This window comes from Phodopus roborovskii, unplaced genomic scaffold (genome assembly GCF_943737965.1).
Source record: "Phodopus roborovskii unplaced genomic scaffold, PHOROB, whole genome shotgun sequence".
NCBI lineage: Eukaryota > Metazoa > Chordata > Mammalia > Rodentia > Cricetidae > Phodopus > Phodopus roborovskii.
In genome coordinates, this window is record NW_026126525.1 from 3,474,556 (window position 1) to 3,487,156 (window position 12,601).

Consider the following 12,601-nt stretch of genomic DNA (forward strand, 5'->3'; position numbering starts at 1 on the left):
AAGCCAGGCAAAGACACATGGATAGAAAAGAAAAATCTGAGGCAAGCAAACAGAAACGACTGGTAGAAGAGATTGTGTGTACACATGCAAGTGTGTGTGCATGTGTGCAAGTGCACGTGTGTGTGTGTGTGTGTGTGTGTGTGTTTGTGTGTATGTTAGGCTAAAGGTCGATGTTGGATGTCTTTTTTAATCACTTCTCTAATTGTTGAGGTAGGGTCTCTCTCTGGACATGAAACCTTTGACTGGCCTGGGTCAATGAGAAAGCACTGGGATTCACTCTCTTCCCCAGTGCTGGGCTAGAGGTTTGAACTATATATCTAGATTTTATTGTTTTGTTTTTTGAGATAGGGTTTCTCTGTGTAACATCCTTCACTGTTCTAGAACTAGCTCTGAAGATCAGGCTGGCCTCAAACTTACAGAGATCTACGTGCCTCTGCTTCCCAAGTTTTGGGATTAAAGGTGTGCACCACCACTACCTGGCTAAATATTATTTTTGTTGTTGTTATGTATAAGTGCTTTGATTCTAGTATAGTGTCTAAGGTCATCAGAAGCGGGTGTTGGATCCTCTGGAGCTGGAGTTAGAGATGGTTGTGAGCTGCCATGTGGGTGCTGGGAATCAACCCAGCCCTCTGGAGTAGTAGACAGTGGCCTGGGCCACTGAGCCATCTTTACAGATCCTCTGAGAAGCTTTGTTATAAGTGCTAAAGTAAGGTCTAGTAGATCTGTTTTCGACCTTTCATGAAAATGTATCATTCTTTTATCATAACACAATGATGTAATTATAAAGGGAGCAGGAGAGAGAGGCAAGCTCTACAGTTTAAATGTAGGAACTAGGCTTTTAATCTCTGTATGTTACAGTGCTGATTCTACTGGCTTTACCCATTTGCTTTATGTGATGATCAGTCACTACCAGAATGTGACAAATGATAAGGTTGCAATTCAGGAATAACATATTATAGGATTCTAAAGTAATTTTATCAAATAGTTTATGTACATATCGCCATTATCTTAAAAATATATGTACAGTTTTGAAACCTCTATTTAAAGGTTTTAAATATGTTAATGAAGGTTTTAAACAAGGTATATGTATCTTGGAGAGAACTGGCACATAAATATTGAGGTCATTAGCTATTTACGGGTTAGATGAAAGAGAAAGCAGCTCTTAATTTCACACTCATGCAGAGTGTGCACTGTCAGGTGCACATGGTATATTTAAATTATGCAAGTATTTAATGTATGAAGAACAGGAAATTGCCAATTGTTTTAAACCACAAGAAAAAAAAAAAAGAGTAGTGTACAAGTTAAAAAAGTTTTAAGACAGTCAATTTTTAGATTTTTGGAAACATTTGACAAATGTCCCCTCTAAGGCAAAATAATTCAACTATTCAGTTGGGCTACACTTCTGGAAGTGAAGAGAAAGGGCGAAACCTTGGCAGACAGTACCGTGACGCTTATTCCCAAGCTGTTATCATTCTTAGCCAGTTCAACCTCAATGATTTCTCCAGGCTTAGGAGGTGATGCAGAGAAAGTTTTAAAGCCCGTTTTGTTGCTTGTATTCATTGAGGAGGAAGGTTCCTTAACAAAGAAAAGCAAACAAAAGAAGATTCTAATTAGAGCCCAATGAACTGATAGTGGAATCAAGTAGCTTTTTTCTTTTCTTTTTTTGGGGGGTTGGGCAGGGGACTTTGCAGACACTATCAGTTCAGGGCACCCTTATTTTATCGTGTAGGAAACTCACACCAGAAAGTGAAACTAGACAAGGCAAAGGGAAACCTAGACTCATTTAGAACTTAGCTTTGGAAGAGCCTGTGCCCCTTGCATTTTATGTTCCCGAATTTGGGAAGGAGGCCCACGCTCTAGTCAACACATACCAGCAGACCAACCTGACTTCCTTTGGTTCTGTTTGCAATTGCAGTCTAAACAAGGGAGCAATGGCTAAGCCCCATGCCTGAGGACAGAAGGCTCTTGTGAGGAAGACTGCATCTTTTGTGAACCCTCTGTGGGGATGTGAGCTTCCATTCCTGTCATTTCTAGAATGAGCTCTTTCCACTACTGCCACTGTCACCACGGGACTTAAGAAGAACATGGGTTCTTCATGGCAGCTCCAACTGCCCATCCCATCAGCTATTCATACGCAGTTTTTCAGAGTTCTCTTATTGACACTCGTCCTAATCTGAGCATAGCTATCTCAGGGTTAGTTTTCAAAGCGGACTCTGTGGGTCAACATCGAATGCGGCAGCAGTGGTCAGGAGCTGAAGACACATGCTACTCTTCCTTTGCAGAGATATGCAGACATGTAGCAGCTTAAATTACTCCCTAATAGATTTACCACTTTCCTGTGTCGTTAAAAGAAAAAAGCGCCCCCACCCCACCCTAAACATTAAAATTAAACTGTGCCTTTTTTGGTGTTTGGTGACCATGGTTGCTGGTGTAAGCAGTATCATCTATGTCAGAATCACCACGGTCAGAGAGCTCATTGGTGTCAGACATGCCTGGCCTTTTAGCTTTGCTTCTGTTGCCATCAAAGAACATTTTCTCTGCAACCTTGGACGTCACAGATGGGGATGGGCTGCCATGCTGTGAATCCTGCCAGCCTCGGTCACCTAAGTGGCTAGCAAAGAAGCCGTTGACGTGGCTCTGGGACAAGCTGGCACTTTCAGTCCTGGAGTCCTGGGAGCTAAGGCTTCCTTCCCGCAAGCCCCCAGAGGGCCCAAAAGGGCTCTCTGTGATGTGTCTGAGAGTGCCACGTGGCCAGGGCTGGTCCTCTGAAGGGTCTATAGCACCATCCTGCATGTAGCAAGGTTTCTTCATGTAGTTTTTCATCCCATTGGCAAAATGCACAGGAGTAGAAGGCACTAAAAGATTCAACAATGAAAACAGTAAGTCAAGTGATAAACATGCCTACACATACACACAAGCACACACACACACACAAAAGCACACATATTTGCACGCATACATGCATACACATACACACATGGCTCAAGGGTGTACACAGGGCCTCACTATGTTTACCAGGCCTGAACTTGCTATTTTGGCCAGGCTGGTGCTAAACTCAAGAGATCTGCCTGGTTCTGCCTACTTGTCGTTGGGATTAAAGACATGTGCCCCAATGCCTAGGAAATTATATGAATTATTATATTTCCAAAAATATAAAACATTATGCCACATTTGAAGATGGATACATTTATGAAGTTCAAAATTGATAAGCTTTCTGAAAGGCAAATTGGTAGCACCTGTCAAAACCTGAATGCATATGCGAATACATGAGACAGAATCATAGACTATCAAATTTCTCTCTCTCATCTATCTATCTATCTATCTATCTATCTATCTATCTATCTATCTATCTATCTATCGGTCTTTCAAGACAGGGTTTCTCTGTGTAACAGACCTGCTGTCTTGGAACTCACTTTGTAGACCAGGCTAGCCTTGAACTCACAAACATCTGCCTGCCTCTGCCTCCTGAGTGTTGAGATTAAAGGTGTGTGCCACTGCCCAGCCTATGATTTTTTTCTATTTTAGTAAAATACACGTTAATGTGTTTTCTACACTTATCACACATACATAAACCACACAAATACCAACAAAAGAGAAGACAATACATCAGTTTCCATTGGGAAATGGAGTGAATTTTTACTATATATTCTTTGTTTTATATAAATTGGGTTCATACTAACATGTCGCTTTAAAGAAAATGACAGAAATTGGGAGAGAAAACTGTGCCCTTGAAGTTCGTGGGTTGGAGACAGAACAGCTTACAATGGAGGTGTTAAAACCATGTGGCCCCACCCCACAAGTGGGTAACTGCCAGTGTGAGCATGGCTTCATTGACACTCCAACTTCTCTTGTGCACAAGCTCTGCCAGGAGATGACTTGGCAAGAAGTACCCTCCCCCACCCCATCACTATTTTTGAAAAATATAATTAATTATGACAGTCAAAACTGACACTTAAGTTCTTAGTATGCACCTGAAGTGCACTAAACATGTAACTTAATTTTCACCATTGGCTCTCTGTTCAGGGCATGAAGTCTGGGTAGTGGAGACTGTGGGCTGGTGCCTGGCTATTGCCTATAGCACTGTTCACTACAAATGGGCTGAGAGCTTCAGAATGTGCTGTCCTCACCAATAAATACTCTTAGTAATTCTGCGATGAAATCGGGGTGAGGCGGGGCAGGATGGAGACTACCGTCTAGTCTCGGCAGTAAAAGTGTGGTCGTTTAGCTTTAACTAAATTTCTGGTTTATTATTTTCTTTTCATAAAAGTTAATGGTTGAGCAGGGTTTTACAGACAGCTATTACATAGCCATACCAATCACATAACGACAAGGTCAAATTCTCTCACAGGACTAAGACAGGGTATACATCAAGAGATGGGAATATAAGTGACATCAATTTTACAAGACTGAATTCAGTTTTCACATTACTGAAGATGAGTGATACAGAAAAAAAAATCTCAAAATGAAAGTTATATGATGCATAAATTACAACTAGACAAGCATGTGTCAGACTACCAGATGGGAAATAAACAGCCTACATCCAATTCATGGGGCCAACACGCTGGGCCAAGGCGTTGAGGTATTTACAATGGGCCTGTCACAGCATTACCTTTGGATGGTTTTTCTTTTGGCTGGGAGATGACAAGTGTCACATCTTCAGGTGCATTCTGCAGAATGTCAACTGCAGCATGGTGACTGACACCTTCCAGACTCACACTGTTCACAGATATCAAGCGGTCTCCTGAAAAATGCACAAGGCAGTATTTTCAAGAACAAAGCAAGACTCATAGCAAACATTAGATCAAGGTCATGATGAGAAACCAACAGAGACAGCTGACCTGAGCTTGTGGGAGCTTACAGACTCTGAACTGACAGCTAGGGAGTCAGCATGGGACTGTCCTAGACCCTCTGCATCCAGGTGACAATTGTGTAGCTTGGTCTTTTGTGGAACTCCTATCCCGGATGCATGAGTTGTCTTTGGAACCTATTCCCTATGGTGGAACACCTTGTCCAGCCTTGATGCAAGAGGGAGGAGCTTGGTCCTGCCCCAACTTGATATGCCATGCTTTGTTGATTCCCATGGGGGAGGTGGGCAGGGGAGGGGGACTTACACCTTCTGAATGGAAATGAAGGAGTGGGTTGGGGAGGGGTTGAAGGGCAGTGGGGGAGGGAACAGAAGAGGAGGATTGGTATGCAAAATAAATAATCTTTTTTTGTTTTTTTTACAAAAATATTCCACCCTTTCTCATCATTTTTGCTTTGCTTAAATTTACTTTTGCCCTCTGTCCAAATTCACGTGTTAGAAAGCACACAGGAAACCATCAAGATGTGAAGTACCAGGCTTTAAGCATCCATCCAAGTCGGCTGGTCCTCCAGGGGTAACGGAACTGATGAACACACCCAGGTCCAGCCTGCCCATCTTCTCCCCACCAATAATTTGAAATCCTGTAAAAACAGAACATTAAGGAAAAGGTTTTTTTGAGCTAGGTTCTTTTAATCACTCATGATTTGTCTGTTTGAAACAAATTTAGATACTTAGATAAAATCATTAAGTCTTAGAGAAGTATTTACTGCATGTTATCTTTGGCATTTGATGAGCAGGGGAGGAAGACAGTGGACTGAGCAGGAAGTCAGCATCTTGGCCAGACGTGATGCTCAGAAGGTGGGGAATAGGTTAAGGGCAAGGAAGGGGCAAAAAGCAACACATCATAATGTCACAAAGAAACCCACTTGTTTGCATGCTAACCAAGAAGTAAATTAACAAAAGCAGGGAAAGGGGCCACAGCTGCTTTCCTCTCTCCTGGGGATGCTCAGGGTGACTTACTCACCTAAGCCCAGCTTTGAGTCTCTCTTCAGGTTCACCAGTGTGATCTCCCTTTCTGGGGAAGACACGACACTCCATCTTTTGTGTAGTGTATCTATTAAGAGTTTGCAATATTAAAAAAATAAATAAATAAACAGAATAAACTGAGGCATTAAGATCATAGGCTTGCTCTAATTTAAACAGTAACAAAATATTAATAGATTTGCTTGGTTGCTTAAAAATAAAAGCTCAGGTCACTGCAGTTACAGCATTTCATAGTGATTTATCATTTATAAGCATATTGCATCACATCTGTTCCTTTTAAACCGTCCTCTTGAAACAGTGTGTTTCAGTGACAATGAGTCTATGAATCTCAGAGAACGTGTACTTGGAGCAGAGCTTTGGACAGCCGCCACTGTGGAGGCCTTCTGTTACGTTATAGTAGATTGTTTATTCGACAATTATTATATTAAAACTTTCTCTCAGGGACTATCGAATCGGAACAGTAAAAATTATTTTTTGCTCTTGAAGAGAACCTGGGTTTGGTTCTTGGTACCCATGTGGTGGCTGTTGGGGGCACTGCATACATGTGCTGTACTAACATATATGCAGGCAAAATACTCATATGCATAAAATAAAAACAAAATCTGTAAAAAATAAAAATTTCAGGAGGCAGAGGCAAGTGGATCTCTGTGAGTTTGAGGCCACCCTGTTCTACAGAGCTGTCATGTAGAAAAACCCTATCTGTAATTTAAAAAAAAATTCCCTCCATTATGTTGACATATGATTTATAAATTAGTAAAATAGTATTAGTGAGCACCTGAGTAAAACAGTAATTAAAAATAAACTGGATTTAGTTTCTAAAACCCACTTCTTGTGAGGATTTTATATAAAATAACAACTGGTCTATCACATCTGTCACCATTTGAGGATGAGGAGTAAACAATTTAACTTTCTTCATCTTTACCATCCAGAGTAATTAATGACTTCATATTTAGGCAGGGTAGTTAACTCAATTATCTACATGAATTTCAACATCTGAATTGCAATTTGCTTTTCCTAATTTCTTACTTTTTTTCTTATCATTCGCAAACTTCTTAATTAAATTGGTAAACATGACACTTAATTGACACATTAGACAAGTATATTAAAAAGTGCAAGCACATAGACAAACACACACATATGTATGCAAACACATATAGGCATGCACACAAATATGTTAACACCAACTGCAGAGTCAACTGATCTGAACTGGTCATGAACTGGTATGAAAGTGGTCATGCTGGTTAAGTTTTTAACATCCAGAAAGGTAAGTTTTAAATTGAATTTTCAAGTTTAAGGCTATACTGTTCTTAAGTATATTGATGCTTTTTGTAAGAATCAAAGACAAAATCAAAACCTAGAGATTATGTCTCCACTGAAACATACACCAGAAATTCCTTACACCTCTACACACATTTTTCTAATAACTGAAACCACTCTCCGCACAGATCATTTTTGCTGTGTGTTCCAACATGTAAGGCCAGGCATGGATTTAAACTAGTGTTAATATGTTATAGGAATTGAAACACAAAACGTATTGATGCCCAAGTAATAAAAAGTGACACTTCAAAGTCTAGAAATAAATTCTTTTACCCCGAGGGAACCAGAACCATTATTTCTGTCAGCAGGGTCTTAAGGGCTATCTTAACACATCTGATCTTCCTTCAGCTCATAGGCCTCCTTCCTGTCAGCATTGACCTTTGGTCTTGTGTCCTTTTTGTTCTTTCTTTTGGCAGTGAACTTCAGAACTTTATTGAGCAGGACAGAGGGCCACACTTCTGTGTGCCCACCCCCAAACTTTTAAACTGCCTTGTGTCTTAAGGGCTATCTTAACACATTTGATCTGTCTGTGGCTCACACCCCCCCTTCCTGTCATTAGTGACTTTAGCCTTGTGTCTAGAAGGCCATCCTAACACATCTGTTCTGTCTGTTGTCCCTTAGAATTAAAAATTACAGGTAGTCAGTAATAATGGTGATGATGTGGAATCTCTGAGGACTTTCTGATGAAATTACACAGAATATCACTGGATAACGTTTCGAGGAGCTCTCTAAACATCCTCAATTCTCTTTTTTTTTTTTTTTTTCCTGAACTAGCCAATGAGCTTTGGTTTTCGGTTAGAATGATCATAAAAAATATAGAGCAAGACCCACAAACAAAATAAAGCAAACAAGAACAAGGCCACACTAATAACTGAAATAATAAAATACTTAATTGAGGAGTTAAGAAAAAAAAACACAGATATAATGAAAATATACTGCAAAGCAATTAAATGATAACAGTCACTTTGAATTTTCCACCCTCCCGCCTCTCCAATTCTCAGGTTTAAATTCTTGGTGCTTAGGGATTTGGAGATTTAGAAACTGATGACATTCAGTGTTCTATGGTACTTGGTAAGTCCAAATGCATACAGTTAGCACAAAAGCAAATCTCCTGGCAGTACAGACAGGATAAGATGACAATCGGCCTAGGGGAAATGAAGGCTCCCAGGTTATTCTCCTGTTTATTGTAGCTTAAGAATAAAAAGGCATGTAACCCTGTAAGGGTTTAAAATGGAACTTTATTTACAACTGTGAAGTAAAGGTCCACCTGGTTTATAGAGAGTATCCCTGCCTCTTGCTAGTGTAATGAATGGTCTTATGAGGCATGTGTGACCAGTCACCAATGAGTGTGTGTGTGTGTGTGTGTGTGTGTGTGTGTATGTGTCTGCACGCGCCTGTGCGCGTGTGTATACACATGCACACCTCTCTCCCTCATTAGAAGCAACAGAGCTTGCTTATTCTAAGATTCTTGACTGTGACTTTAGCACTTTTTGGTTATTTTACTATCCTTCAATACTTACTGAGCAACTTTCCTATCAGCATACATCGTTCGGCATTTTTGGGAATATAAAGCAAAGCAATGGATATGAAACCTGCTAGCTAGTATAGCATGTGTGAGAAAGCCAAGCTCTAGCTTTAGCACAAAACAGACTGCTACTAATACTATCAGGGAAAAAAAAAAAACCCTTTTATAATAAAAGGGAAATCATGTCAACCAAATGGCTGCATTCCAAAAGTAGGTGTCAGGCCTACAGAGCAGTCCTAGGAAGCTGTGACAGCCTTGACAGCTTCTCCCTGCTGGGTATAAAGAAGGTGACCAAGTCAAGGAAGCAGGATAGAATGCTCCTGAGTAGGAGCCACAGGTGATGACAGAGACTGGGGACAGAGTTAAGACTGGTCAGCAGGAGTTGAATGAATACTTGAGTAGAAAAGCAAGGACACTCTGCTCCCTGCCCCCTTCCAAATCTTCTTTGCTCAGCTGTAGTGTTGTATACAGTGACAGATCAGTGGGGAAAGCAGGGCCACCTGTGCAGGACTAACACTTCAGCAAAGTACAAGCTGAGTGTGGTTTCTCCTTCAGTTCTCTGTACACAGCAAATATTGAAAATACCTTTTTCATTTCTGTTTTCTTCCTTAACTGGGAGGAATTTCTGAGCATATGTCTATGTAAACAGTTACCTGTCTGCAATTCTATTCAACCAAGAGGGCTGGTGAGGTTGTGAGGCAGACACTAGGTCATTTTAACTATTTGGAAACAAGCATGAATGAATGCATGAATAAGGGGGACTTATTATATCATCAAAATAATTTTTGTTTCCTACTAACATGCATTGTAAATGCAACATTTTCCCCCCCAACTATTTGAAAGTAAAGAATCTTAACTTGAAATTTTCAGTTCTTTGAGTAAAGCATGCCTGTGCTATACCCAGTCACCTGGGGAACACTGACAGGACTGTGTATAAGCCTTTGCATGAGGGCCTGCTGGCCTCAGAAGTTCCTGTGGAAGCTACACAGTCTTCAGTTAGAATACTCATAGTGACGAGTTCAATTATCTTAAGACAGCATGACTCTCTTCTGATAAGGCTGGAGATGAACTCTTCAAGAAACAATAGGATTTTATTAAGTGGAGTAGTATTTCAACTGCTTTCAAAGCATGTGAAACAGTATTATTATTATTATTATTATTATTATTATTATTAATTTGTAGACTACCCCTGAGCCATATCAGGCAGCCTCAGTTGACTGAGTGGAAGACTCTTGAGAGAGGATGCTTTGTGTAATATTATCCCAGGGAAGAGACCTAATTAAAATCTTGGGGCTAATGGGTCGGTGGCACCATATTGGTATAAAAACAGGTTCTCTTAATTGTTGTGCTATTTTTGTTTTGTTTTGTATATTTTGTGCACCCCCAGTGTCTCCCAAGTGCTGGGATTCAAGGTATGTACTAGCACACCCAGCTCTGTGATACTATTTAATCTGCTATCCACTATGGTGGGAAAATACACTCTTTAATTTCTGCATCAGCACATATTATTTAAGACAGTTACATATTATCTATTTGGACACACACAATGCACAGATTGTAAAGGCTCAGTGAGATAAACACTTAAGTTCCTTCCATTCCTCAGTCAACTTCTTATGCATCCAGTGAGTTTTCCTGTCTGCTCAGTTTTTTCAGGGCACTTTGGACTTTTATTTTTGAGTATAAGGTTTGGTTTTTCAGGTTTTTTAACTGAATCTTACTAACAGGAAGACTAGCATTTGACATCACAATGGCCCTTGAAATCTGACTGGACAGAGCAGTGTATCAAAGGATTTTATTTATCATTGAACACTGTAATTAGAGAATGGCCATAAAATGATAATTAGCATTAAAACAGGATAAAGTCAATCTCAGGTCCTGTGTTACTCTGAACTCTTATTTCTTTAAATTTTTTTTTTTTTTGAGACAGGACCTCTCTATTACATAGCACTGGCTGTCCTGGAACTCACTCTGTAGACGAGGCTGACCTTGAACTCAAGAGATACACCTGCCTTTGCCTCCCAAATGCTGGGATTGAAGGTGTGCATCACTACTGACGAGACAAAAACTTAATTCTCAACCATTTCATCCCATTTAGTTGGGCAGGTTCAAAAGGAATTCTTAAATAAAAAAAAAAAAAAATAAAACTACAGAGGGACTGGGTCCCTCTGTAGGCAGGTGACTGGCCCTTCTGTTATGGCTAGCTGGCAAGACAAGGCTTATAAAAATTTAAGGAGAAAAAATTCTGAAGTCTATAGTCATGGATAGTTGATATAGACTTATATTCTTGTCTGTCAGAATTTAATTCAAAACATGTGTGTGCTATCATTATAGAGCAATTATCAACAAAGCCCTTTCCAAAGCTTAGGAGGACAGTGCCCTGTTTCTAATAGGCAGTGTCAGGCCAACAGGGGTCTGAAGAGTGGATCAGAGCCTGTTCTCTGGAAACAGTCTGCATTCAGATCATGACTCACTGATCTCCAGTTCTGCACGCTGTAGAGCTGATCTCTGATTTCTCATTTGTGGAAAGGAAATAGCATTAACACCCACCAGAGAGGGGGTATTGTGGGGACAGAACTTGAAGTAATATAAAGTCTTATTAACTTTTAATCCATATTATTACCACCATGGATATGTTAGGAGTGAAATAATGTGAACTATACAGGTGATCAAAACTCATTCCATGTAAACAGTCTGTGTTCTGACCCTAGAGAGGAGGCCTGTCCATGTTTATGGTTGTTTAGTTAGACTCCCAGGATGTCTTCAGCTTTTCTGAGGATTTGTAATAGAGGTGAGAAATACCCCTCCCCTTCTTCATTCTCCATGAGTATGTAAGACAGCGTCTAGACTTATAAGTTTTGAAACATTTTTACCCCAACACAATTTTATTCTCTTGAATAAGTGGAAAGTTTATTTCTATTGGAGAATGAAATATGTGCATGAAGTTTTAGCCTACAAAAGCACCAATTCTATATGGTTTGACCTTACTTCTTAGTTTCCTTTTTGTCTTTACTATCAAGAAAATTAGCATTAAACTTAGAGCCATCATTATTTATTATTTTAAATTATGTGCTGTGTGCCTATCTGTCTGTGGGTATTGGTATAAGAGGACAGGTGCCTTTGTGAGCTGCCTTGTGGGTGCTGGGAACCAAATCCAGGTCCTCTGTAAGAACAAGTCTAACAGTTGAGCCTCCAGCCTCAATGCCATCATTAACTTTCATCGCCAACCTGCTTGTTTCTCAGAAGCTTTTGATATTTCAGCTTTCAGGATTTAAGGGTAAGAGCTGGAGCAAAGTAAATCATACACGCACACACATATATACATACACATATATATGTAGATAATAATGTAGTATTGTTTCCTACCCACAAAACTTTTTAGAAAGATCAAGCAAGATATAAACATTTTCAGTCTAAATTATAAACAGTTTGAGTATAGACTCAAGTCACTGTCCACAGCTGGCTATCTTCCTACAGCTTTTTCCTTGATGCCTAAGTTGAGAAGATTCAAATTTATTCTTGAGTTCTGCTCCCACTATTCAGGAAAACGGTCAAAACTGTTCCCTCTGTGTGTCCAAGGTCATGCTGTCCTGCACACTGCATCATCAGCCCTGCTGTTGTGTTTGTGTGTGTCAATGTCTCTAATTAGAGTGTGCCCTTCATCTGAAATGCTCGCCTCTATTGTTTTCTCTGAGAAAATCCTCCTGAGAGGTCTTGAATACAACTCCATAGTACTTAAAAAACAACAGCATCCCCTTCAAATCACCTCAACATTACCTGGGACCCACACCACTGTCTTAGCCTTCCAAGCAACGTCCTGTCCTTTCCAAACCTCCCACTTCCTTTACCAGCAACAGCGAAAACCACAGGTCCCATCACACTGTCACGATGCTGGGAAAACTGCACTTCTCTAA

The 12,601-nt window shown here is 40.2% G+C and overlaps 1 protein-coding gene across 1 annotated transcript in view; it reads right to left on the reverse strand.

Annotated features, from left to right (window-relative positions):
* Ptpn13 (protein tyrosine phosphatase non-receptor type 13) overlaps positions 1–12,601 on the reverse strand; it is a 163,526-nt gene that overhangs the window by 42,927 nt on the left and 107,998 nt on the right. Inside the window, exons 21-25 of the mRNA XM_051198176.1 lie at positions 5,829–5,918; positions 5,338–5,445; positions 4,610–4,741; positions 2,398–2,855; positions 1,429–1,575 (exon numbers count right to left, since the gene is read on the reverse strand). Of these exons, the coding sequence (XP_051054133.1) occupies positions 1,429–1,575; positions 2,398–2,855; positions 4,610–4,741; positions 5,338–5,445; positions 5,829–5,918 (935 nt within the window). The remainder of the gene's footprint in view (positions 1–1,428; positions 1,576–2,397; positions 2,856–4,609; positions 4,742–5,337; positions 5,446–5,828; positions 5,919–12,601) is intronic.